At 57.7% G+C, this 24,935-nt stretch overlaps 1 protein-coding gene and 2 long non-coding RNA genes across 4 annotated transcripts in view; 1 reads left to right on the plus strand and 2 right to left on the minus strand.

The window, feature by feature from the left end:
* On the minus strand, window positions 1-15,468 carry LOC113615022 (uncharacterized). Its single transcript, XR_003430826.1, has 3 exons — window positions 14,807-15,468; window positions 7,067-7,150; window positions 1-76 (listed from the first exon to the last, which is right to left on the minus strand). It is a non-coding gene; the product is annotated as an uncharacterized LOC113615022 (long non-coding RNA).
* Window positions 15,437-24,935, plus strand: part of PTH1R (parathyroid hormone 1 receptor) — a 21,888-nt gene continuing 12,389 nt past the window's right edge. The window contains exons 1-2 of the mRNA XM_027096960.1: window positions 15,437-15,567; window positions 16,589-16,711. Coding sequence (XP_026952761.1) covers window positions 16,637-16,711 — 75 coding nt within the window. The 5' untranslated portion in view covers window positions 15,437-15,567; window positions 16,589-16,636. The remainder of the gene's footprint in view (window positions 15,568-16,588; window positions 16,712-24,935) is intronic.
* LOC113615021 (uncharacterized) overlaps window positions 24,043-24,935 on the minus strand; it is a 7,978-nt gene continuing 7,085 nt past the window's right edge. For both annotated transcript variants that reach the window (XR_003430825.1, XR_003430824.1), the window contains exon 5: window positions 24,043-24,832. This is a non-coding gene — a long non-coding RNA (uncharacterized LOC113615021). The remainder of the gene's footprint in view (window positions 24,833-24,935) is intronic.

Below are 24,935 nucleotides of genomic sequence, written 5' to 3' on the forward strand. Positions count from 1 at the left end.
CTCTCTCTCCCAGGTCCCAGCCTGGGCTCCATGCCCCTTGGGAATGACAGCCCAGCAGACAAGATCCTGGCAGAGCCTGCGGGGAGAGACAGGGGTCTGGATCCCTCTTCTTTGACTCCCCCAGCTCCATGGTCTGAGTTGTGGCCCAGTCTGATGCAGACAGCACATCCCAGAGCCCTCTCTGGGGGCAGCCACCTTACCTCCCCCTGCCCCACCTGAGGAAACTGTGGGCCCTGACTTCTGAAGAGCCCATGAGCAGAGGCAGGAGACCCCTGGCCACACTGGCCTCCTTCCTTCTAGCCCCCATGCCTTTGCAGAGGCTTTCCTCCCTCTGGTGCCCTTGTCTGGGACCCTGGCCATGGCTTGTTCCTTGTCACCTCTGGGTCTCAGTGAGATGTCACCTCCTACGAGAAGCCTCCTCAGACTACCCTGGACCTGCTCCCTCTGCCCTGCCTCTCAGTTGGACTCCCCATCCTTGCACACCCTAAAACGAGCTGTTTCCCTGTTATCTTGTCTCTTATGTGTGTCCCCCCTCCCATGAATGTCAGCTGGCATAGGAGGAGTTTTTGGTCTTCCATGGCTGTATATCCGTAGGGTCTAGAACAGAGCCTGGTACACAGGAGGCACTCCATAAATGTCAGATGAGCAAATGTCCCAAACATCTCAGTTTACCCACCTCTCACAGGGGGACCGGAACGCTTTTCTGAACCCCATCTCTGGAGTAAGGCAAGGGGAGATTTGCGGATTGACTGACAGTACTTGTGTCTGCCGGGGGCACCCCGGACAGCAATGCAGCCATCGCTGCCCCTCAGCCCGCCTGCCGCCTCCCTCCACGCAGGCCTGCTCTTCATGCCACTCCCCATCCGTTGCTAAGACTCCTCTCAAGAGCCTGAAGTGGTAGGGACGACCGGATGGTGTAGGCAGTGACTTGACCGTGAGGACCAGCCAGCAGGGGGCGTAAAAGGGATAGGAACTGGTCTTTGGATCCTGAACCCAACCCCCAGAAACCAGGATCCCAACCCAGATCCCAGACTGCAAATCTGGAACTTGGAACGCCAAACCCAGACCACAGACCCGGGCCGCAGAATCCGAACCCCAAACTTAGGTCCTGGAACTCAGAGCCCAGGACCAGATTCTGCTCTGGGGACCCAGACTCCAAAACCTAGGATGCCAAAGCCAGACCTTCAACCCGGACTCCAAACCCTAGACAGCAGGCCCAGGACCCAGGACTCTAAACCCAGACTCCAGGCCCATAAACCCAAACCTAGACCCCAGACCCTGGACCCAGGACAGGGGCTGCTGGTTTTCCAGATGGGCACTGCCTCCTGCCCTGTGTAGACGAGGGTGGAGCAGGGGAGGGGTTAGCTCTTGGCTAACAGCAGGGGTGAGTGCTTGGCAGACCTTCCTGCTAGTGTTCAGAGGGGAATGAGGAATGTCCCTCATCCTGTCAGAGCCAATTTGGGGAACTCAGAATACGGTGGCCACATGGAGGGAATGGTGGGGAGTGAGGAGAGGGATGGATAGGTGAGGCCTGGCTATCCCCTGGGCCCAGGAACCAAAGTCAGGGAAGGAGGGTCAGGCTCCCCATGTGCCCTTGTCCCCCTGGCCACAGGCTCCTCAGACTGCCCTGGCCCGCCCAGGACCGCCCCTCCTGTCCAAAGCCTTTGGGCTGGGACGCAGGCCCAAACTTCCCGGAGGAGTCAAGAACGTGGCCTGGGCCAGACCCAGAGCCTTAGAAGTAGGTCAAATGTTGCTGTGCAGCAGGTCCTGGGGACCCCATCTGGGCATGGGCAGGCCCACGGGCTGCAGCTCACCCACCAGGGCACAAGTGTGTATTCACATAGATGTGGACTCACCACTACACGCCCATAAATACAGACCCTACACAGGGCCACTAGTTCCTGCCCAACTGCTCAGATGAGGGGACTGAAGCCCCAGGAGGGGCAGGAGCTGCCCAGCAACTCTGGATAGAGGTGGCACAAGGCAGCCACGAGGACCCAGAGAAGGAGAGGAATTTCGGCACCATCCCACGCCCCTGGAGCCTTGGGTGAAAGTCTGACTCCAAGGAGGACTTCCCAGCAGAGCTGCTCTGCCACCAACAGGATGTGGCCTGCTTCCCGGAGGCACAGCCCCAGGCCTTGAAAGATGGGAAGGAGTGGCCAAGGGGGAGGCAGGAGACTTCATATGCTCTTGTGACCCAGGCCGGTCCTGGTTCCTTTTGTCCTCAGTTTCCCCATCTGTACAATGGCCATGGGTGGGGCAAAGTGATCCTGAGTTCGAAAGACAGTCACTGCCCCTGAGCAGTGACGAGCCCGTCCTCGCCACCCCCATGCCACACACAGACAACTCTGTCCTCAGCAGGCCAAACACACCCCTCAGGCCCCTCCTCCTGCCCACTGTGCTGACGGGGACCAGATGCTCCAACCTTGTGGTTCTGGGGGTGGGGGTGGCAGGGCCCAGCGGGCTGGCAGACAAGCCCTGGGTTTGGCCCAGGGACCTATAATCAGCTCCTGCCCCTCTGATCCCGGCCCAGGACTGACGCTTGGGGCTGTGGTGTTCTGGCCGGCTGTGGCCACGGCCGCTATATTTGGGAGCCCAAATGAGGATGAGGGAGGGGTGGGCAGGCAGGAGCCTCCAGGGACCAGTGTCTCATGGGGGACAGGGTGGGGGACACTGTTGGCCAGGCTTGTTCCCTTAAGGAAGGAGGGCACAGCCTTGACTTCAGGGGCGCAATCTGAGGGGCGTGCTCTGCTCTCAAGGGCCTGGCCTGGGGGTCATCATCCCTGCCCTCAATGGCTGGTCTAAGGAGGTAGATTGAAAGTCTGAGTGCATGAGAAAGGGGAGGGGGGTGCTGACAAGATGAATGGGAGTGGGAAAAAGGCTCTCAGAGGGCGAGGTATGGGGCAGAGGGGTCTGAGATGCGAGGGATAGGAGCAGGGTGCGCCAACATGCTACGCAAAGGGTTGGAGAAAACAAAGGCCGGAAGCCGGGGTCCAAGGGAAGGGAGTGAGGTGCAGCCCTAGCCCTGGCTTCCCGGTTCTGCCTGCTGGTGTAGCTTCTAGAGGGGCCCAGCCCATCCCCCAGCATGGCCTGCGGCCTCTCTGAACTGCCCTGGACATTCCCCGCCGTTGGGCCAAACCCTGTACTCTCCCACCAGCAGTTTCCCAAAGAGCAAATATTTATTGTCCTTGGAAGAAAAAAAAGAGTCCCCTTTTAGGATCAGGGTCTGGGAGCTGCTACTGAGGCTTGCAGGGGTTCAGCAGCGGCCTGAGATGACCAGAAACCCCACCTAGAGGCTGAAGGCAGAGGAAGGAGGATGAGCTGGCCTCAGAGGAGAGGGGCCGTGGCTGCCCCAGGCTGCTGGGCGGGGGCTCTGCCCAGATCTCCATCTCTCCAAAATTTCCCCAGAGTAGGTCTGAGGGTGTACAGACTCTGTCCCCACGTTATGAGGTATGAACGTGTGTGTGAGCGGGTAGATGTGTGCAGTCTGTGTGTGCTCAGATGCATCACTGTGGGCAGGAGGATGGGAACACATGTGTGATCCTGTGGGCGTGTGTCACACGAGGCTGTGACCACATGTGTGTAGGAGCACGCCTGGGCACTCCTGGCTCTGTGTGCGTGTCCATCTGGGAGCTTGTTCATCTGTTGGCATGGGGCGGGGTAGGGGCATGTGGACACAACCTCTGTTGAATGGCCAATTCAGTCAAAAATGCAAGTAAATTTAGCAGAGGAAAAAAACCCTGTCATTCAGACGAGGAGTCTGAATTGGGTGGTTGTTTGACTGGATGGACCAACTGTCTCAGGCAAACAGTTTGCGCTGGCTGGGAGGAGGAACCAGCTCCCCTGGGCCATCATGGAGAAACTGGAGACGGGGACCCCAACTACGGCAGAGACCGACACACAGAGACCAAGACAGAGACAGAGGTGGGGACAGATTCAGAAAGAGGGGAGGGAGGGTTGTTGAGGAGGACCAGAGACAAAGGGAGTGCCCAGGGCAGGATGGAGCTTCCCAGAGCCTACAGACAATGCATGTGCACACAGCCCTCTGGCCCCCAGTCCCAGCTGCAAGCCCGGTCGAAAGCAGATTCATTCTTTCCTCTCACTCACCCTCAAGCAGCCCAAGCTGGACCAGAAGGGGGCACCAGACTGGGATGCAGGAAGGGAGGGTGGGATGGGCAGCTATGACAAGGAGACAGTGACAGGAATGAAGGCAGTGCAGGGGACCGGGATGGCAGTGGTGGAAGTGAAGGCAGGAGGTGATGGTAGTGATGACAGCAGAAGAGGGAAAGGTAGCTGGGAGAGCCTCCCTCCCTGTCCCCTTGCAGACCACACCTAGCTGTGGTGGCCCCACAGACCCAGGGTTGTCCCCAGCCCACCCCACCGAGCACCAGCTGTGTCCTTGCCTCCAGTGGTCACACAAACACCCTCTGTGGCTCAGGGTGTGGAGCTGCATTGCAAATGGCCCAAGCCCCCAGCCAGGAATAGTCAGGGTCAATTGCTGTACCTGCCTGTGTGGCTATTTATATATCTGCCCGCCCACCCGGTGTATTCATGTCTAAAGTACAACACACACATGCACACTCACACACACTCACTCACAGGATACCCCAGTCAGGCTAACCCACCCCCGGTGTGTGTCTGTGTCTGTCTGAAGATACCTACTGGTCCCTGGACACCCCTCACATCACCTGGCCCCTTTCTACCAATACGGGGGCCAACAGGGACCACACTGAAGTGTGTATGTGCACCCATGCACACATACACACTCACGCACTCACAGTCACTCAGGAACCCCACCCACGGGTGCTTGGACCCAGAGCAGGCACACTCCTATGCACACATCTTTAAACACAAACCCTCACACTCCATAGATGCCTTTGTGCACACACACCTTCATACACAGGTGCACATGCACTTTGCCCGCACATTCCCTTTGCGTGCGTACATACACACATTCACATGCCTCTGCATACACATACCCCTGACGCATCACACCTTCAAGCTCATGGTATAGGAAGAGCTCTGGGTGGGAATTAGGAGTGCTGGGAAGGAGGAGAAAGGTCGAGGGCAATAGCAATCAGGGAACCATGGCAGGCCTGCCTGGTAAGGTGTGGGTAGGTGGCAGTGTGAGTGTGAGTGCACGTGTGTGTGTGAGTTTGAACGTGTGTGTCCAGTATTTTGGAACCTTTCCACTGCCTCCTCTCCAAATCCCCTGGAGGGCCATCCCCACCCCCACCCTGCTCACAGAAGGAAATAGAGGCCAGAGCAGAGCAGCTGGGCCTGGGGAGGTCAGCGTCCCCAAGTTTGGGGCTTGCAAGCCTTAGCATCTGTGTTGTTCTTGGAACACCCAGGCCAGATAAGGACTGGGGTCAGAGCTCGGCTCTCGTGGGAAAGGACTCTCTGGAAGGCTCCCGACCCATTCCTTTCCCAGATGTTGGACCCCAGAGCAGGCAGCAGGAGGGCAAAGGGGATGGCTGGGGGACAGGTAGGGCCCCATCATGCTGGGCTGGAGAACTGGAGGGGGTCCACAGCAGATTCAGATTCACAGATGCCCAGGAATGTGCAGTGACCCCTCGAACCAGCCCAGGGACCTCCAATTGTTGGGCCTGGAGCAGACAGAAAGGGATGATACCAGACCCCCTGCTCTCTGCACAATCTGGACTTGAGACCCTCTGCTCCAGGGAGGCTCATTAGGTTCTGGAGGCAGGGCTAATGGTCAGAGACTCGGTGTCTGAGAAGTCTGCAGCTTAGCTGGATGGAGAGGCTGTTTTGAGGAGATGGATGGAGTGCTGGGGGACATCAAAGCACCATGTCCCATCCAAAGCAAATCCAGGTGTTGGTCCTGGGATTGGTTATCGGGGCCAGCAGGGGACCCAGTTCTGGTCCTAGTCCCATCACTGACTCCTAGAGACTCTTGCCCTCTGGAGACCTCAGTGTTCACACCTGTACAATGGAGTGGGGTCTTAGGTCAGCTCAGCAGACACACAGTCCCCCCAACACAGTCAGTTTGGGGCATCTTCGGACCTGAGTCTCCTCCTTCCCCCACTTGCACCAACCTTTGCCCCCTGCCCAGGTCTCAGTGCCTCGGAGAAGGCTGGAGCTTCTTTGCTGGAGCTTAGAGGCTAGAGTCAAGTCAACAAGGGAACAATCGGCTGGAATTCCACATGAATACAGGGCTCATCCAAGGCTACAGGTAATCGAGGAGGGACTGGGGGATTCCTGTGTCCCCTGGATCCTTGCCTGACGGCAAGCCCCACCCCACTGAAGAGGGGCCCTGCCTTCGGGAGTCCTGGTCTGAGGGGATAAGCAGGAACCTCTCTGGTAGGTGTAGCAGGCCCCTCCCCCAGCGCATCCCCCACCTAGCCTGCCTGCAGCTCCCTGCCTGACCTACAATCACTGTAGATGCAGTTTGGGGTCAGGAACCATGAAGAGGAACCATTGACTGCATCAGTCAAGAGCCCTCACCACCTTCACACCCCCGCTGCCTGACCCTGGGGTCCCCCCAAACCCATCATCCCACTGAGAACAGAGGCCACAGGTTCAGATGGGCTGGCCTGGGCTGGAGCACTGCAGTCGGGTCCTCCCTGCAGCCCCAGGCCTCCCAAACTTCAGTCTCCCATCTAGGAGCTGGGCTCCAGTCCTGCCAGCTTGACCCTTGGGCTGCTCCCTGATTTGCTAAGAACTTTCCAATCCATCAGGTTTAATCTCCTAAGGCTCCCTGGAGAAGAACTTTCTAACAATGCATGACAAGAGACTCGTCCAGAGGCCAGAGGAGGTTCTTTCTGAGATCCTGGGATTCCCTCCCTCCTCTTGGGGAAACTGAGGCTCCGAAGAGGAAGGCTGTCTCCATAGCAACTGAGAGATAAGAGGGGCAAGGGGCGGGGAGAATATTTGAAGTCCAAAGCTCCAGCCACTAATTCTCCCCTCCTGCAGAGACGTGGGACAAGATGATGCTTTTTTTTCTACCATGAAAGACTCAGCAGGACCACAGAGATGACCCAGTCCCTGCCCTCAGGGCTTGCAGTCTATCAAGAGAGAGGCAAGAATCAAGAATCCGAGGTCTTACTGTGCTGGGGGCTCAGAAGCAGATCCAGGAAGACCTAGGAGACGTCTTACTCTGCTGGGGGCTCAGAAGCAGATCCAGGAAGACCTAGGAGAAAAGGGGACATTTGAAGGGTATATGAGACCCCCCCACAAGCCAAGAAGGGGAGGGCAAGTCAGACAGTGAGAAGCGGGGGTAGAGACTCACCAGGGTTCAGGCAATGGGAACCCCAGGGCAGCGGTGCCTGCAGGGAGGTGGCTCCCAGAAGTGGAGCCTCCAATCTCTGAGCCCAGCCCCGCACACAATAAGTTCTCAAGCGTCTGGGGGAGTAAGTGATCTGATCCAGGGGGTCGCAGGAAGGCGTCTGAGCAAAGGAGCGGCTCCATCAGGTCTGACCTTCCAGAACACTTTTCTTTCTCTCTCATCCCTCTCCTCTCTCTGCTAGGTCATCACGTCTTTGCCCCCGTCCGCCCCCAAATAGCCCTCTGTGATCATGCTTAAATTGGAAAATATATGTGGAGCACTAAGTGGGAGGGGCGGAGGTGGCCACTCTTCCGTCAGGGACCCAGCTCTGCTCCCTGGGCCAGGAATGGCTTCCAGAGCCGGCTGTGGGGCAAAGGGTGTTGCAGAGGGGCGGCGTATGCTAGTTGGCCTAGAAGTCAGCACTCCTGTTCCCTGCCTCTGTACACCCACACCAGCTCAGGAAGGCAGGGAAGGAAAGGGGCGCAGTGGAGGTGGGGGGAGGCTAAACCACCAGTCACCCTATGGAGAGAGCATGACTGAGTCCATAGTCGCCGGGGCTTCTGCTTCCCACCTGGGAAACGGGGCTTGAGGCTTTCATTCACTTCTGAGGAGGCAGAGGGGCCCCGGAGACGGAGCAGCGGCCCAGGGCAGGTAGGAGCTGGGTGTGTGACTTTGAGCTGCCTCTTGTCCTTACTGGGCCCAGCTGGTGACCAGTGCCCCCTCCAGCTCCGGGGAGGTCTCTGAGATATGCATAGCCATTCTTCTGTCACCCTGGAACCTCCTCCAAGGTGGCAACTCACCTGTCTCCATCTGGGGCCCTTCAGCCTCTTCCACAGCCTGAGAGGGCCCTGGGTGTTGGGAAGGGCTGGAGACCTGGTCTGGATGAGCTGGGTGACCTCTAGCATGCCATTGCCCCTCTCTGAACATCGTTCTCCCACACAGTTTTATAAACTTCCCCAAAGTACTTCCCCTTCTGGCCAGTTCAGCCACGTCCATGGCGCCTCTGGGCCAGCCTCTGTGCTGGGTGTCGGACAGCCAGGCAGACACAGACCTGGTCCCAGCCCGAGATGTCCCCAGTGTCATTGCCAGTTCATTGCTTAGCTCAGCTAGCGTGCCCTGAGGCATTCAGGGTGAGAAGAAACTGAGGCCCAGAGAGATGGCCCAGCAGTTCCCAGATGGCCCAGTCTGAACAAGGACCACCCACATAGACGGTCCCTCCAGGCCAAGCAGGACCCAGTGTCAAGAAGTAAGGGTCCCTCACCCAAGGTCTCCCCACCACTGCCCCCAGGCAAGACCCAGTGTCTGAGCTAACCCCCTTCCCACTGCCTCCTCCTTCCTGGCCCCCTCATCCCTTCAAACCGCAGGGCCCATCCGGCCTCTGGAAAGCATGCCCAGGACCTCGGTGATATTTTGAGTTTAAGAAAACTTTGCAGTCGGCAGGAGCTCTTAAAGGTTATAAATAGCAGCAGCAGGAGCCCATGCCGGGAGAGGCGGAAACACGTGTCAAACACACATGGGAGGTGGCATTCCAAGGCACAGACCCCCTCCTCGCCACCACTAGGGACTCACCAGGCTTCAGTGGATTTTACAACCACTGGAGTGGGAAGTCACACCCCACCTGGAAGGTGTCTCGGAAAGGAGGCTCTGCTCTTGCCCCCAGCCAGGGTCCGTGAGCCATTGGCCAGGTCGCCCCGGGCACTTGGGGGCGCTGCTGAAAGGGGTCTGGGGTGGGAGGTCTTGCTCCTACCCTCTCCCTCTCTGTCCATCACGGGAACCCCGGGGGCTGAGAGGAGTTTCGGATTGTGTCCCCTCTAACCCCGGTCAGCATAAGCCTGGGGTAAAGAAGGGATTATTCCAAGGTCACACAGGAGCTGGGTAGGAGTCAGACCCCCAACCCACAGTTCTTTTCACCAAATGCTGCTGCTGCATCCCTTCCATTTTGGGGGACCACAGGACAACACCTTACCCCACCTGATTAAGTACAGCTGGAGGACTGTGTGGAGAGGCCCCTGATATGAGTCATCCCGTCTTGATCTGGGGGTGAGCAGACCCTAGGGCCTCATCTCTCAACAGCCCGTCCAGTCCCCAGGTTTCCACTTCTGATGAAGGTCTGCCTTTGAACAGATGAGGAAGGGAGCGCTGGAGCGGGCAAGGGATTCCCCCACCCCAGAGGGCTGCACACCCATGCCCACCTTGCCAGGGTGTGGCTTGTGGACAACCCAAGGCCAGGTATAGGGTCTTCACAAGGAATTCAGCTCTGGTTTGGGCCACTGCAGTCTCAAGTTTGCCTTGAAGGCCATACGCTTCAAGGACATGCTCTCAGGAGCCCGGTCTGAGGGAACACAGCCATGAAGACTCCTTTGATTTCCCCCCCTGCTCCACAGTAGGCATAGGCAGGAACCGTTACTCCAATGCAGAGACTGGGAAGCCAGGGCGTGTCTGAGTTCCCCATGGCCATCCCCAGTTCTGCCTCACTTGTGCCCCACCTGCTGCCCCTGGCCCCCCGCAGGTCTGGGGGCAGCAGCCAGGCCTGGCGTCCAGGCGCTCCGAACCTCAGGGAGCCCCGAAGGGTTTATGGGGCTCCTAATGAATGGGCCTGTTGAGCTCAGAGGGGGCCGGGCCCGAGTAAACATGACTGGGTCTGAGCTGCCATTCTCCCCCTGCCTCCTTCCTCAGGACCCAGGAGGAAAATACGACTTCCTGTCCCTGAGCTGAGGGCTAGACTCGCCCCTCAGAGCCCTGGGCTGGGGCCCACAGGAGGAGCACAGCCTGGCCTGCACGGGCAGCCCCCAAGGTTGTGGGGGAGACGGGACCTCAGGTTTTCAGAGTCACGGGTCTGCATCCAGGACCCAAGTGCTTGGGCACTTTATGGGGCCCCTTCGAGCCTTGAACTGCCCATCTGTTAATGACAGACTGGGAAACTGAGGCCATGAACAGGAAGGGGATCCACAGGTCAGGACAGAACAGGCACTGAGCCCCAGCCTCTTGCTTCTCTGGCCAGTGAGGATGGGAGCAGCAGGAAGGGCAGGGGGCGTGTGTGGGCTCAGAGGAGGGAGAGGCTCCGTTGGGGGAGGCTCAGGGCAGTGGGAAGCTTTACAGAGGGCAAAGGAGGTCTTCCCCCTTGGACACAGCTGCCCACTGACCTGTAAAGCGGAAGTCTGCCCCCCCTCCATTGGCCCTGGTCACAGAATGGGTCCTACATGCCCTGGGATACCCCTTGGAGCCAGACACTTGGGAGTAGCCCAGGCCCGGGGCAGGAGCCCTGTTAAGTGCTACTTGTCATAGTCTCGCTATATGGCCCTGGCCAGCCCAGTCTCCTCTCTAAGCCCCATTTTCCCTCATTTCCCTTCCCTGAAGGCCAGGTATTGGCAAGTTCCCTGCCCCTCCTTCCAGCTTGTGAACTAGAAAGTACTCAGGAGCCTGGGAGGCCTGGGGAGAGGTCGCCCCTGAGTGCGGGGGCCCTAGGAACATGCCCCAGCCGCTGGGTGGTTCCAGGCCAGCCACCTCACATGCTAAGCACTGGGGGCTGTGGCTGGAATGTGTGGAGAGGCAGCTGCCACGTGAATCATTACACCTCGTCAGGCTGAGCCTGGGACTTCCAGACTCAAACCAGCTCAGACTGGGCTCTGGCAGAAGGGCAGCCTCCCACTAGGATCTCTGGGCCCTGAGGTGAGGTTCCAGGATCTTGCATGGTCTCTTCCTCACCATGTGTCCACGTCCTCACCCTTAGCGTCCAGGTCCAGCACTGGTTCTGCTACAGCTCATTCTGCAGAACCACAGAGAGAGGTCATCCTGTCTACAATCCCCTGCCTCCGTGACCTCTAACTACATAAGCAGGCCCTGAGCCTGGGGGGAACTGGGGTAGGGGGGTAGCCAGTCAGGCCTTCCTGGCTGGTTAAACACCAGGAGCCCATGTCCCAGTAAGTAAAGAGTCTGATGGAGAGAGGGTGGCTATGGGTCTGCAGGGATCAGGACAAGGGCTGGGTGGACGAGGGTCCCCATCACTCCTAGCTGGGGGACACTGGGTGCTCAGTGCTTGGAGGGGAAGCCTTCTCAGCCTCAGTTTTCCTGCTTGTGACCTGGGTTTGAACTACCCTCATCCACCATCTGATTGCTCCAGGTGCCCAAAACTTGAATAAACTCACTCATAGGGGCTGTGCTCATACCTCGTGGTGGCCTGAAATTTCTGAGATGTGGAAAAGGCTGGAAGGGGCAGGCAGGGACACAGGAACAGAGAGAAGGAGAGCTAATCAGAGAAAGCCTTGGCAGGGCAAGGAGAGGACCACTAAGGTACACACACACCTGAGGGACTGAATGGGCATGGGCACCTGGCAGGCAAGCCCATGGTCAGTGGCGGGGAGGGCCCAGCCCAGGGCACCTGAACACTGGTACACTTGGACCTGCCTCTGCTTCCTGACCAGGGGTCTGGGACAAAGTCCTAGGCTGGTGCAAGGTTTGGTAAAAAATAATTAATTTTTCTCCTCAAGTGAAAGCTCTGACTCAGGCCTTTTCCTGTCCCAAACAGCAACATCCTTGCTTAGGCCTGAACCACAGAAGCTGCTCAGGGCTATCCACAGCCTCCCCATGGCCAATTTGAGTCTACTCTGTGGCTCTAGGCCCAATCTGGAACATCCTGTGGGCTCCAGGTGAGTGGGGTTCAGGGGAGCCCTGAGACCTGAGTGTAGCTGGAAGGGGTGAGGCTGGGGCACCCAGTTGGGTTAGTGTGTGTGTACCTGTGCCTGTAGGGCAGACAACGTATGCCCACTAGGAGATATCTATCTATGGATCTGGTGCTACCGCAGCAGGGTCCTGTGACCATGTGATCAGAAGGGACAGGAATCCCACACTCCCAGCCGCCTGTCCCGGGAATGCTCCCTGCCTGGGACAGGGCAGTCTGGCCCCCTGTGTCCCCAGCTTCCCGCCATTCACCTTCCTGAGAAGTGAGAAAGCCAGGCTTCCTGCTGCAAGGGGAGGGGGCTGCTTGACCAGCTGCCTGGGAGCCTCCAGTGACTCATCCGGGTGGGGGGTGTTTATGAGCAGCTGAAACGGCTGTAAAAGTGGCACCTAGGTTCACTTATGGCCTGGCCATTCCCTCCCCTACCAGCCCCTTGCCTTGAAAAGCTTCCAGAGGGGCTTGGGAACCTGGAAAGAGGTCTGGGATTGAGGCTTGATGGGGGCTCAGCCTGAGGTCAGGGTTCAACCAGGGGTTGGAGATCAGACAAGGAAAGGACTCAGCCTGGGGGTAAAGCTAACTCTGGGATCAGGACTGAGATTGGGATTCAGGCTGACTTTGGGGCTAGGGTTGAGGGAACAAAGGGTCGGGGTCTATGGGCTAATTTTACCAGATAGCTTCCAGGCTCGGGCAAGGGATTTTCTGAGGGAGTGAGGCCAGGCTGCAGGTCTCAGAGAGCCTCTGTTTTTCCTGTTTGAGTCTGGTGCCCACCCAGGCCCCAGGGTCTGTGTACCTTGGCCAGAGCCCTACTCATGGTGGCCGTGGCGGCAGCAGAGGCCTGTCAGCCTAGGGCTGCTGAACCAGAGAGCAGCCCCTGCTCCAGTTCTGAGCTCCAGTGACAGCCTTGGCTCCTCCTCCTAGGCCCCAGCCTGGGGATCAAAGAGGGGAGTCCCCACAGGGACTTACTCCCACTCCCCACCCCCAACCAGAACTTTCTAAACACCATTGAAACTGACCTGAAACTGACCAGAAACTGACCCTGGGGCCCTGGGGCTTGCCTGTCAAAAAGGGTGGGCTGTGCTCTGCCAGGCACTGGGGTGCTACCAGTTAATGTGTGACACTCCCACCCCCATGGTGGCACTTTAACCAGAGGCCTGGGGGTGATTTAGGGGGTCAGTGGCCCCGCCCACAGTGGTGGAATGTCCAGCAGGAGACTCTGGAGTGAGGCACATGAATTACGGCTAGGGAAACACCCTTAAGGGGCCCAGAGCCCATGATCCCTCTGTGCAGCCCTATCCACAGCTAGCCCACCCTGGTCCTCCCAAGCACAGGGTATTGTTTGTTTCTCAATCTCAAGCTTGCTGGTGTCAGATCTGAGAAGGACTTCCTCCATCAACTCCTAGTTTCACCTCTCAGTACCTCCAATCCCTCCATGAATGTTCTTTTCCTATCATCAAGGGGTGTGGGTCATCAAATCATAAAACTTGGAATCGAATTGCTTAGAAACAGAGACATAAAGCTTCTTTGAAGAACCATGAGTGTTCTTTAGGTGCCTGCTCTGGGCACCTGAGCCTCTGTCCCTGTTCCCAAAGAGCCCACACACCATAGGGAGCAGTCCCCAAACCACAGCCACCCCTCCCCCAATAATGGAAGAGATGGAGACACAAGGAGAGAGAGATGTCCTCTACACCAGGCAAAGAAGTATGATCCTGGCTGAGGAAACTACAAAGGCAAAGGCAGCACAGTGAACACAGAAAGAAGACCAGGAGCCTAGTCAACAGTGCCTGTTGAGGAGAGTCACCTTTGGAGGAAACTGCCTCAAACAGCAGTCTAAACACCAGGACAAGAAACTTGAGGGTAGTGGGGCATGGAAGAGAGTATGGCCATAGAGATGTATGGAGAAGACCCTTGTGGGTACAGTCTGGGAGATGGGTGGGTTTGAGCAGGAGGAGGGGGTGGGTTGCCAGGAAAGTTGGCTGCAATTGGACTCCAGTGGCCTTAGGGCTTGAACTTGGGCACTCATTCACTTTGAAGAGAGGGGTCATCCCTGAAACAGGGGGCCGATTTGAGGGCTCTGAGGAGCTCAATTTCCACAGGCTGAGCCTGGGGAGCCCCCAGAGTCCATGGGTCTCTCAGAAACCCAGAGAGATACCCACCCTCGGAGGCACTGCAACAGTAAAGTTAAAAGTGCCCTTTGAATCAGCTGGTCAGTTCCCCATTTTACAGATGAGGAAACTGAGGCTCAGACAGCAGGAGAGTCGTCGTGTCCAGGATACACAATTGGTAAGTGGGAGACCTGGGGTTGCCACTTAGCCCGGATATTTCCTAGGGCCCTGACAGTCGCATTAACTTCCTCCTGACCATCCTTAAAGCCCTTTGCTCCAGGCATCCCCAGGCCCTCCCTGAACCTCAGCTTCCCCACCTGATACTTAGAGGTTGTAGGCTTGGGGTCCGAGGTCCCCTCCTCTGAGCCCTCCTGCATCCCCCCCTGGGCAGGAGCACATAAGCCCCGCCCCCATCTGGCCTCTGCCCCCAAAGTCTCCTCCCGCCCTTTTCCCAAGTTGAGGGTCCCCAGTGGACCAGAGCCGGCCAAGAGCTTTTGGGGGTGTGAAGGAGTGGGAGAGGGAGGTGGAACCCCACGGTGGGGGTCCCGGCTGAGCCCTTGGTCTTGCGGCCTCTAGCCGCCCGGGGTGGAGTCAGGGGCGGAGCTAGAGAGGCCGGACGGGCGTCTGGATGGGTAGGGACTCGGAGAGACCCGGACCCGGGAGAGACTGGGGAGGGAGAGAGAGGGACGTGAGCCCAGAGATGCGGGCAGGGACGGGGGCGGGTCTGGGGCACAGCAGACCTACCCACTTGGGAGATTCCTGAGGCTGGGGGTCCAGGCGAGGGCGGGGCGGGCAGGAGGGCGGTGGCGGAGCCAGGCTCTGGGGCTGGCGGCAGAGCAGCCTCTCCGGGGATCCCGGTCCAGCCTGAGCGGGAGTCCCGCGGGCGGACAGACAGCGCTGCGGCCGGGGGCGCGCTGGGTACCTCCAGTGAAGAGGGCCTGCTTCGCGGCTGAGGGCCCCTATTCACCGGCCGGGGCCGGACGATCAGAAAAAATAACGTCTGTGCCTTCCCGGAGAGGAAAATGAAGCGGCGGGAGCGGCTCGGGCCACGTTCCCGGGCCCCGATGTCAAAGCTCCCCGGGCCCCGTCCCCTCCACACTCACATCCCGCCGCTGTGCGACCCCGGGCCGCGGCCTCTAGAGAAATGTCCCGGGGCAGGGGGCGGCGAGCTCCGCTCTGCAGCTCCACACACCCGCGTCGGAGAAGACGGAGGGGGGGCGGGGGCGGGAGAGGCCCAGGGAGGGCGCGGGGGAGGGAAGAGGCGCCCGGGCCGCGGGGGGGGGGGGGGGGGGGAGCGGCAGACGCCGAGGCGAGGGACGCGCGCGGCGGGCGGCGGCTCCGAGAGGCGGCCGGGCGGGGGGCGCTGGAAGCCAGGCCGGCCAGGGGGGAATCCCAAGAGCTCCATGAAGTCTCCCCGGGGCCGCGGACGGGGCGCTGTCCTGGGGAGGCTGTCGGGGGATCCCCGACACCCATGGCTAGGCGGGGGCCGCGGCGGCGCGCTCGGAGTAAGTCGGGGTTGGGGGCCAGCGGCGAGGGGAGCGGGTTGGAGTTGGGTAGGGTGACTCCGGGCCTGACCGGGGCGGGCGGGCTGGTTTGTCTCGGTGTCAGTCAGCGGCGCCTCTTCGGAGCCCCGTGGAGCCGCCAGCCCCGCGCCGCTCGGCTCCGTGGCTTTTTTGGAAACTTGCAAATGTTTTCGTAGAGAGAAAAGGGGGAGGGGAGGGAGGGAGCGAGGGAGTGACCGAAACGGAGCTCGGGGCTGCTGGAAGAACGGAGGCCAAGGCCGGGGGAGCTAGAGACGGACTGACAGACAGGCAGAGAGACCGGGCGTCCCAGCCGCAGGCGCGCTCTAGCGGCGCGGGCGCAGGCGGGGCTCCGGCCGAGGATGGGGAGGGAGTGCCGGAGGCGGCCGCGGACGGGATGAGGATCAGAGGGGGCCGAGGGGCAAGGAGCTGGCGGCCCGATCGCCGAAGGGCTCAGTGTCTTTGCAAAGTTGGGATCGAGTACCCAAGCTGCACGCCCGGAGCTGCGCAAAACGCGTCCCCCCACCCCGCCCCGCTACTTGCGCTAGCCGCGGAGCTAAAAATAACAGCCTGTTCGCCCCCTGCAGACCGCGACCCCAACCCCTCCCCCGACCCCTCCCCCACTGGGCGTGGGGCAAAGCCACAGCTCCCAGTTCCCCAAAAGAAAAAAAAAAGAAAAGAAAAGAAAAGGCGGTGCGGGGGGAGAGGGGGGCGGGGGGCGGGCCGGGGGCGGGGGGCCCGGCCATATGGATGTGATTTCTCCTCTCCGAGGCAGACGGGCAGCTCCGCAGCTCTCGGCGCCCGCCCGCCGCCCGCCCGGCCCCCGGCTGCCTCCCTTCCTCCCTCCCTCTCTCTCCTTTGCGCTCGCTCCCTAGCCCTCAGCGCATGGGCCCCGCGCCGGGCCCCGGGGCCTCGGGCCGCCGGGCCTCCGGGGTCCCCTAGGCCCTGGCGTGGGCGGGGCAGCCCGGCCTGACGCAGCTCTGTACCCCACCACCACAACCACCAGGGCCGGCAGCGGCGGCTGCCCCGAGGGACGGGGCCCTAGGCGGTGGCGATGGGGGCCGCCCGGATCGCGCCCGGCCTGGCGCTCCTGCTGTGCTGCCCAGTGCTCAGCTCCGCATACGTGCTGGTAAGTCCCCCGCTCGCAGTCCAGGACAGGCTTCGGGCTTGCTCTGGGGTCCCTGGGCGGGGGCTGGGGGTAGGGGGAAGGTGTCCAGGGCTCAGAGGCTTGAGTTCCCCCAGTATCCTGAACTTTGGGTGGGCGTCCCCTCTGGCCCGGGATCCTCGGTGCCTGCTGTCTCTGGGATGTCTGAACTCTGGGTTCCAGATGCCTAAGACTTACCTATTTCTGAAGACGGGGTTGGGGTCCCAGGTCTGGAAATCTGTGGTTAGGGTCCTCCTATCTTCTGCTTCTCTGAGCATCACTGCTCTGTGTCTCCCTGGAAGATGACAGTGTGATCTAGCAGAAGATTAGGCTTTGGCCCTGATGTAGGGTCACACAGACTTTGCTCTGGGGTCCTCTGTTTTCTGCAAGTTTTGTTTGCAGTCTGGGACACAGGGCTGTGGGTCTGAGGTCAGGGGGTAGGATTTAAGGGCCCCTCAAGCTCTCACCTTCGCATGCACACACACATGCGTGCACTCATGCCCAGCTTCACCCAGACGGGAAGATGTCTGCCCAGGGAGGCGGGTATGGTGTGGCATGGAGGAGGGATGGAGCTCCCCTGAAGGAGACTGACCTCACAGAACACTCCCACAGGAGAAACATGCTCCGGTGAGTGAGGAGACCCACATTCGTACCCTCCTGAGAGCAGAGGCCAAGAGGGGACCAGAGAGAGAAGAAGCGACAGACAGATAAGGTTAGAGAGAGAGAAGAGACAGAGACAAAGAAGATGGGGGTGAGAGCTCCCCAGAGCAGGAGGAGTAGATAGACCAAGAAGAGCAAAGAAAAATAGGGAGAGACTGGCGGAGGCCAAGAGCTGGAGACAAAGAGCTGAGTACCCTCCTCAGACTGGGCCAGGGTCTGGGGACCATTTCCTGGGGAGTCAGTCAGATCCCACAGCAGCCCTGTCCTGGGGGAATCAGCAATTGCTGAGGAGACTGTCTGCCTGTGTCTGACTTCAAGACCCCCCGCTGCCTCCCCCTCACCTCCCAGGTGCGGCTATTTGCCATCTAGAGACACAGGCAGGCAGCCTTCCCCTGACCAGCTCCCTATCCAGGTGGAGCCCCAGGCGGGAAGGCAGGAGCTCTTGGATTCCTCCAGCTCTGCCAATGCCTGTGTAACCTTGGGCTATCCTTCTCCACGCCTCAGTTTCCCTATCTGTAAAAAGACACCAAGAAGGAAACATTTGCCTAAGAATCCCTTGATCTGAGGCTCTCCTCTCCTCTGCTGGCCTCAGTAAACCCCATTCACTGTTGTCCATGCCCACACAGCATGGCACCCCAAAGCCAGAGACATCGCCCCATACAAGGATTTGTTGATAAGGAAACTGAGGTTCAGAGACTATCAGCACCCTGTGCAGGGATGCTCCAAACACTGGTGGATGCCGGGGCCCAGAGCCATTTCCCCAGCCTCCCCTCAGGCCAGGCTTACCTTTCCCAGGGCCCCTTCCAGGGTGTGTGAGCATAGCCACTGTGCAGAGCCAGCCAGTGTGGTCTGCGTGCACACATGTGTGCAAGTGACTGTAGAGGAATAGACAGGGTGATGGGCGTGGGTGACCTGTGAGTATATCTGTGTGTCGAAGCAGGGCTCTGTGGGACTCGGCATGGTATTCTCTGGGTCTGCGTAAGTGTGAGTGTCTGAGACCTTGTGTGAGCTCACGTGTGTCTGAGGCTGCGGTCTGCACATGACTTGTAGAAGCATAGTTATGCATGTGTGTGTGTGTTTGTGGTCACATGTGCATCCAGGTCTATTGTTTTCTTGTTTTTATTTAATAAATGCTTCTGTAGTGCTGTCTGCTTGCCAGAAACTGTTCTAAGCACTTTACAATATTAGCTAGTTTAATCTTTCCAACAACCCTCTGAGAAAGGTTCTGTTATTGTCCCCTTTAACTGACCTTCACACAACCGATATGACCATTATTTGTTGCATGTCAACAAGTGCCAAGCCCTGTGCCTCTATGAGGGACCCACACTGATTTCCAGGGAAGCTGAGGCACATGCAGAGAATTTGCCCAGCTTAGCCCTGGCCCAAGGCTGAGGGTAGGAAAGGAGGAGGGATGCCAGGGCTGGGTCTGCCCTGGGACCTTGTTGAGACATCTATGGCTGCACACTCAGGCCGTGAGTGCAATGAACCTTCCGTGGCTCCGGGGATAGAGGATATGGCCTGAGGGTCACCCAACACCCTGTAGGCCCCCTGGCCTCAGCTGGAGCCAGCAAGAAACTGAGTCTGCCAGCTCCCTCTCCTAAACCCAGGGGATACTGCTTCCACCCTCAGCTGATAGACCCTGTCACCAAACCAATATGCTGCCTGCCCAGCTGGCCCCAGGACCAGGCTCACATCATCCTCCATGAGGGAGGGACCTCATGGTTGGAGGACCAACAAGTGTCCCACTGGGAGGACACTGGCTGTGGCCAGACTCAGCTGGTCCATCTTGTGCCTTACAGAAAACAGTAGCTGTGAGGTTGGGAGTCAGGTGGGCTGAAGTTTGGAGGAAGGGATGGGCCCACAGATTGTGAGTGGGAGGAAACGGGTGGTCTTATCCTTGGGGATGCCTCATCCTAAGGACACCCTCAGCATGCACGCTTGCGAAGGGGAAACTGCAGTGGGAGAGGCTGAAGGTCAGCGTTGTGGGGTTGGGAGGCTTAGAGTGTAGAGATATGACCTCAGGGTCAGACTCAGGAGAGACTGTGGTGGGTGGGACCCAGGGAACCCTTCTCAGCAGGCTCCAAGGGCAGCTCAGCCAAGGGGCTCACTTTTAAAGACAGGAAGGAACCAACACGTATTGAACAGTGGCCATCCCCGGATTCTGACCTAGAAATGGTCACAGATAGTTTCTCATTCCAGCTGTTCATCCACCCATTTTATGGGAAAGGGCCCTGAGGGTCACACAGTGAGTCTGTGGCAGAGGTGGGATTTGAACCCAAGTCTTCAGACTCCTGCACTGAGCGTCTTCCTCCAAAGCAGGGTGAGGGCTTATGCTGGCAGGAGATCCCTATGTCCCACTTAGGTTTTCTTTTTCTTCCTTTTCTCTCTTTCTTTTTTTTTTTAAGTAGAATCCTTTGGTTATTTTACTTTTATTTTCTTATTTTAATTTCATAACTAATACTGGAATATGTTCTTTCTTATAAAAGAGTCAAGTAATACGGATTAAACAGAAGTTATCCTTGATTACTCCCAAACCCATTCCCTATTCTAGAGAAAGCAATTTTGAACAGTGTGGGTGGGGGATGTCCTCCCAGATCCTTTTCTGTATATTTCCAAACAGGTACCTTTTTGTGTGCATATAAAGTAGATAGTTTTATTCTGTCATTTCCTCTCTGTTTGTTTTTATAAATTTATTTATTTAATTTATTTATTATCTTTGGCTGCATTGGGTTCGTTGCTGTGCACAGGCTTCAGTAGTTGTGGCTCACGGGCTCTAGAGCGCAGGCTAGGTAGTTGTGGCGCACGGGCTTAGTTGCTCCGCGGCATGTGGGATCTTCCCGGACTAGGGCTCGAACCCATGTCCCCTGCATTGGCAGGCGGATTCCTAACCACTGTGCCACCAGGGAAGCCCCTCTATTTGTTTTTTAGTAAATGATAGCAGTTTGTAGATAGGGCTCTGCCATGTGCATTTTTCTACTTACAGATGTGTCTTGGAGATCTTCATGTCAGTGAATATAAATCTTTTTAAAGGCTGCATAGTGTTCCAAAACCTGAGATTCATTAAGCAGTCCCTAGGAATGTACGTTTAGATAGTTTCATGTGTGTTTGTATGAGTGTGTGTGTGTGTGTGTGAGAGAGAGAGAGAGAGAGAGAGAGAGAGATTCCAGATGGTGGCAGGGAAACTCCTTGAAGTGCCTTCTCATGTCCTTGTGTGACCATTTCCCTGTAGGATATTTCTAGATTCTGTCATTGCTGGGTCTGAGAACATGCATATTTTTTATTTTAATAGATATGGCCACACTGCCCTCTAAAAAGCCTGTGTGGGTTTGTACTCAGCACTAGGAATGACGGAGGAGGTCTCTTCCCCACACCGTCTGTCTCACAGGGTAGCCCGAAGATTCTTTTCCTCACCTTGGCCATGGTGTCTCTTGCCATTTTAATATGCCAATTACCAGTGAGCTTTTGGACTTTTACATTGGCTTATTGTCCATCTTCTAAGAGCTTGCTCAGAGCCATTACCCATCTTTCTACGGGTTATTTGTCTTTTTCGTATTGATTCGTTGAAGCTTTTTATATCACCTGCCCTTAAACACCTCCACCCTCCACCCCAGCTCTGGGAGCTGCCTGTGGACAGAGCAGGAGGAGGGGGGCCGAGCCCTCCCGGGAACTTGGGTTTTCTTCGGAATGTTTTAATGAGGCATCAAGAGGCCTCCCCCAGATTCCTGTTGTGGGCCTTCTGGGGACACTCCCTGGTCCGGCCACCACATCAGGAAGGCAGCTCTTTCAGAGAGCCCCCACGAAAAAGAAAGGGTGGAGTGGGGGGTTTGCAGATGCCTGAAATTGTCTGCAAAATATAGTGTGACTGGGAGAGGGTGCAAAGTTTTGCTCAGATTCTCAAAGACATCAGAAACCTCCAAACCTTTCAGAACCCCAACTCTGGGACCTGCCTTTTGCAGAGGTGAGACCTGGTAGGATTCTGTTCTGCTGACCAGGTTGGGACCTGCCTTGTGCAGAGGTGAGACCTGGTAGGATTCTGTTCTGCTGACCAGGTTATGGTTAGGTTAGGTCATACCATCCTTCTGGGCCTTGGTCTCCAAGCCCAGGTAGAGGCCACTTATGAAGATCCACAGGGTCCTAGCAGCCAACTCTGCCATCCCAGGCTCCATCCCACTGCCTGCCCTGAAGGCCTCCACGCTGGCCAGGATGAGAAGCGTCACAGTGCCTCCCCCCAGCCCCTCCCAGCCCCGAACACAGGCAGCCTGTTCAGGAAGGCCAGGCGGAGGGGAGGAAAAATCAGCACTTGTCAGCCATGGCGTGGTGGGGCAGGAGCGTCCCCGGCAGGGAACCCGTCCCAGCCTGCTCAGGCCAGACAGACAGACAGAAGGCAGCAAGGGCAGGGAGCAGTGCCTAGCCAGCCGGCATGGGAGACATCGAGGGGTGCCAGCACAGGTCCCAGTAGTGGGACCTGGAGAAGAGGGGCAGGAAGGCCAGGAGGTCACGAGGGGGTCTCCTGTTAGCCAAGGTTTTCTCCTCCTGGCTTTTCTGAAGGTACAAACTCTCCTCCCTCCTAATACGAGGGTGCAACTATCCTCTGCCCAGTTAGAGCTGAGCACAAGCTGCCATCACCCACGCCATCACCACCTGATCACCTTTAAGTCTGCGTCCATTCCTGAATTACCTTTGTGGAAGCTGCCTTAGGTGCTCTGCAAAGAGGCTCTTGCTTGACACAGTGAAAGATAGAATCCAGAAGAACTCTGTGGAAAACTGGTATTGAGGCTGGCACTAGAGGACCCATGTGGCGGGGTACTTCCTCCTTTCTTTCCCTTCCTCTGGGGTTGTTGCTTCAGTATCAAGCAGACCTTAGCTCCATTCCTGGCCCTCTTCTTTCGAACTGTACTCTCGCCTCAGTGGCCTCATTCGTAAGATGGGGATGTTGAAGGAGATGTGGTTAAAGCTTCAGGGGCAATGGCTGGTGCCAACATGTAGAGGGGCTCTCGTGGGGTGGGAGACACCGGTCACATCCAGGGATGAATGTTGGTAGATCTGCTTTCTCTGGAGGTGAGCAAGAAGCCAGCAGCTGTCTTCCCCTGGGGGAGCAGGCTGACGCCAGTCAGAGCGATAGATGAGATGACCCAAGAGGGCATCCTGAGGCTGACACCAAGCAGTAGAAGGAGCCTCTTTCCCAGAGACAGAGGTGTCAGAAGCTGAAGAAGGATCCCTTGTATTTCCTCCTTTGTTTTGCCTGGAGGAGGAGAATGTAGGCATGTCTGGGATCACAGACAGCAAGCGTGTGGAATTTGGCAGTTAGGAGAGGAACTGAGAGGAGTGGCCCTCATTTGGTCAGTGGCACGAAACTGACTCTCCACCACCACTGTCACCATCACACCTCCATCACCATCATTAGCCTTGACATCGCCCCACTCACTGTCTTCACCTCCACCCCCACTGCCCCCATCACTGTCATCTGCAGCTCCAACACCGTTCTCAATGGGGTCTCCCTGGGAGCTGAGTTAGGAGGAGCTGCTTGCCCCCTGGCGGGAGGGGTACTGAGCAGATGGCTTTTCTCTTCCTTTGAGCTTCTGAACTCAGGAAATGAGAAGCACATCCGGGCTTCTTGACCACACATTACTTTCTCTCTGAGACAGCAGCTTCTATGTTTGTAGATAACATACTGGCTTCCAGCCCGCATCTGCACCCTGCCTGTGGCCCCACAAATACCAGCCCTAGGCTCCCAGGCCACTTCTCTCCCTACATGTTCACAAACTGCAGATCACGCACATGTGTGCACACAGGAAGGTTCCACGTTGGAGGGTTGAACATGGGGAGAGTGCTACAGCCGAGCCCTCCAATGGTTAGGTCAGGGGAAGTCAGCCCTAACCCGAGACTGTAGGAGGGGCGTGGGAGGAAGAGGGGTTCGGGACACCTGGCACCAGGGCTAGGTGACCCTATCAGTGGTGGGTATGGACTAACTGACCCTTGGCCATGACCCAGCTCCAGGTCCCTCAGTCCTCATCCGTGAGACCCGAGATGCACAGACTCTCTGGATCTAAAATGATACAAGTCTGAGTCCTCCTTACCAGGAGCTAGGCCAGGAAACACTGAACTCTGCGGGGGGGAAAGGGGCTGGTCGGGGAGGGTGCAGCGGATGGAGTGGCCAGGCCAGGAGGAGAATCAGAGCTCTCAGCATTTTCTGCATCACTCCATTAGAAAAGACCTCACTCAGGGCAGAGGCAGAGGAGGGGCCCTCCTGCCCCTTAAGCCCAAGTATGGGGGTCTGGCAGTGACCCTGAATCTTAGTGTGAGTCCAGGGTGGATCCAGAAATGCAGGGAGTTATCGGGGTGTCCTTTCACCCCAAAAGCTGGCCAGGCAGACCTCACCTGCAGGCCCTCCTGTACCCCCTGCTCCCAATCCTCCTTGGAGTCCCACCACCCACCTGCTCCTCACTGTGGCCCCCTGGTTTAGTCATCTACTCAGACAGTCTCCCCCTGCCTCTCTGGGTCCTGAGCCTGGGGGCACCCGTGGTGCCCGGCAGCACAGTGGCCCATAGCCAGAGGCGGGGAGCCATGACTTGGTGCTGCTGCTGACCCAGTGGTAATAATAGCAACCAGCTTTTTGTGGGCCCCACCTCTGCCCAAGCTCTTCATACAGGACCTCATTTAACCCTCACAACAGCCCTATTATTGTCTTGATTTTACACGTGGGAGACTGAGGCACAAGGGTTAAACAGCTTTGCCAAAGATGCAAAGTCAGTCAGTGGTGGAGACAGGATTCAAGACAGGATTCAAGATGCTGGTGGCAGCATCTCCTTAGATGAGGAGAGGGTGCAGCTGGAGGGAGAGGTGATGGGCGAATTCCAGGCAGGGGAGCTGTACTGTAAAGCAGGTGGGGACGCCCTTGGTGTAGAGCTGCCCTCCACCCCTTGGGAAAGTGCTTTCTTGACTCCTTGGCTTGAATTCTTCTTGCTGCAATGGCAGTTCTGCCATGATTGGGTGACAGAGAAATGGGGCGTACAGTCCAGGGAGGCCAGAGATGGTGCCACCGTCCCTGTGGGTGAAGGAATCTGGGGGCTATCTGGTGCCTGAAGCACATGCCCCTCTCCTGCGCATTCCCAGACCCACCGGGAAATGAGACTCCAGAAAAGAGGATGTGCCTCCTCTTGGCCACAGAGGGCAGCAGTAGCAGTAGGTGGCGGCTGAGCAGATGCCTTGGGCCTGTGATAGGGGGTGTGGGTCAGTTCCTGGTCGTCACCCAGCTGCACACCTGTCTGTCTGTCAGTCTGCCAAATGGGCAGTTTTCAACCCATGGCTGCATGCCTTTAGTCTAGGCCATCAGCCGTAACCCTCAGTGGGTCACATCAGTGGGCTAGTCTGTCTATCGGGAGGGCTGGTGTGCCAGACTTTGGGGACTGGTGGAAGCCTGTCAGCCACTCAGGAGCTTTTCCTCAGCTGGAAAAAATCTGGTGATTATCTGTTCATCTTGAAAGAGATGAAGGTGGGCAGAAGGAGGAAGGGGTGGTGGGGAAGGGGGCATGCTGAGGGAGTAAGGATA

Source organism: Aethalodelphis obliquidens, unplaced genomic scaffold (assembly GCF_003676395.1).
Source record: "Aethalodelphis obliquidens isolate GAN/ISIS:26980383/991018 unplaced genomic scaffold, ASM367639v1 scaffold111, whole genome shotgun sequence".
Classification (NCBI taxonomy): Eukaryota; Metazoa; Chordata; class Mammalia; order Artiodactyla; family Delphinidae; genus Aethalodelphis; species Aethalodelphis obliquidens.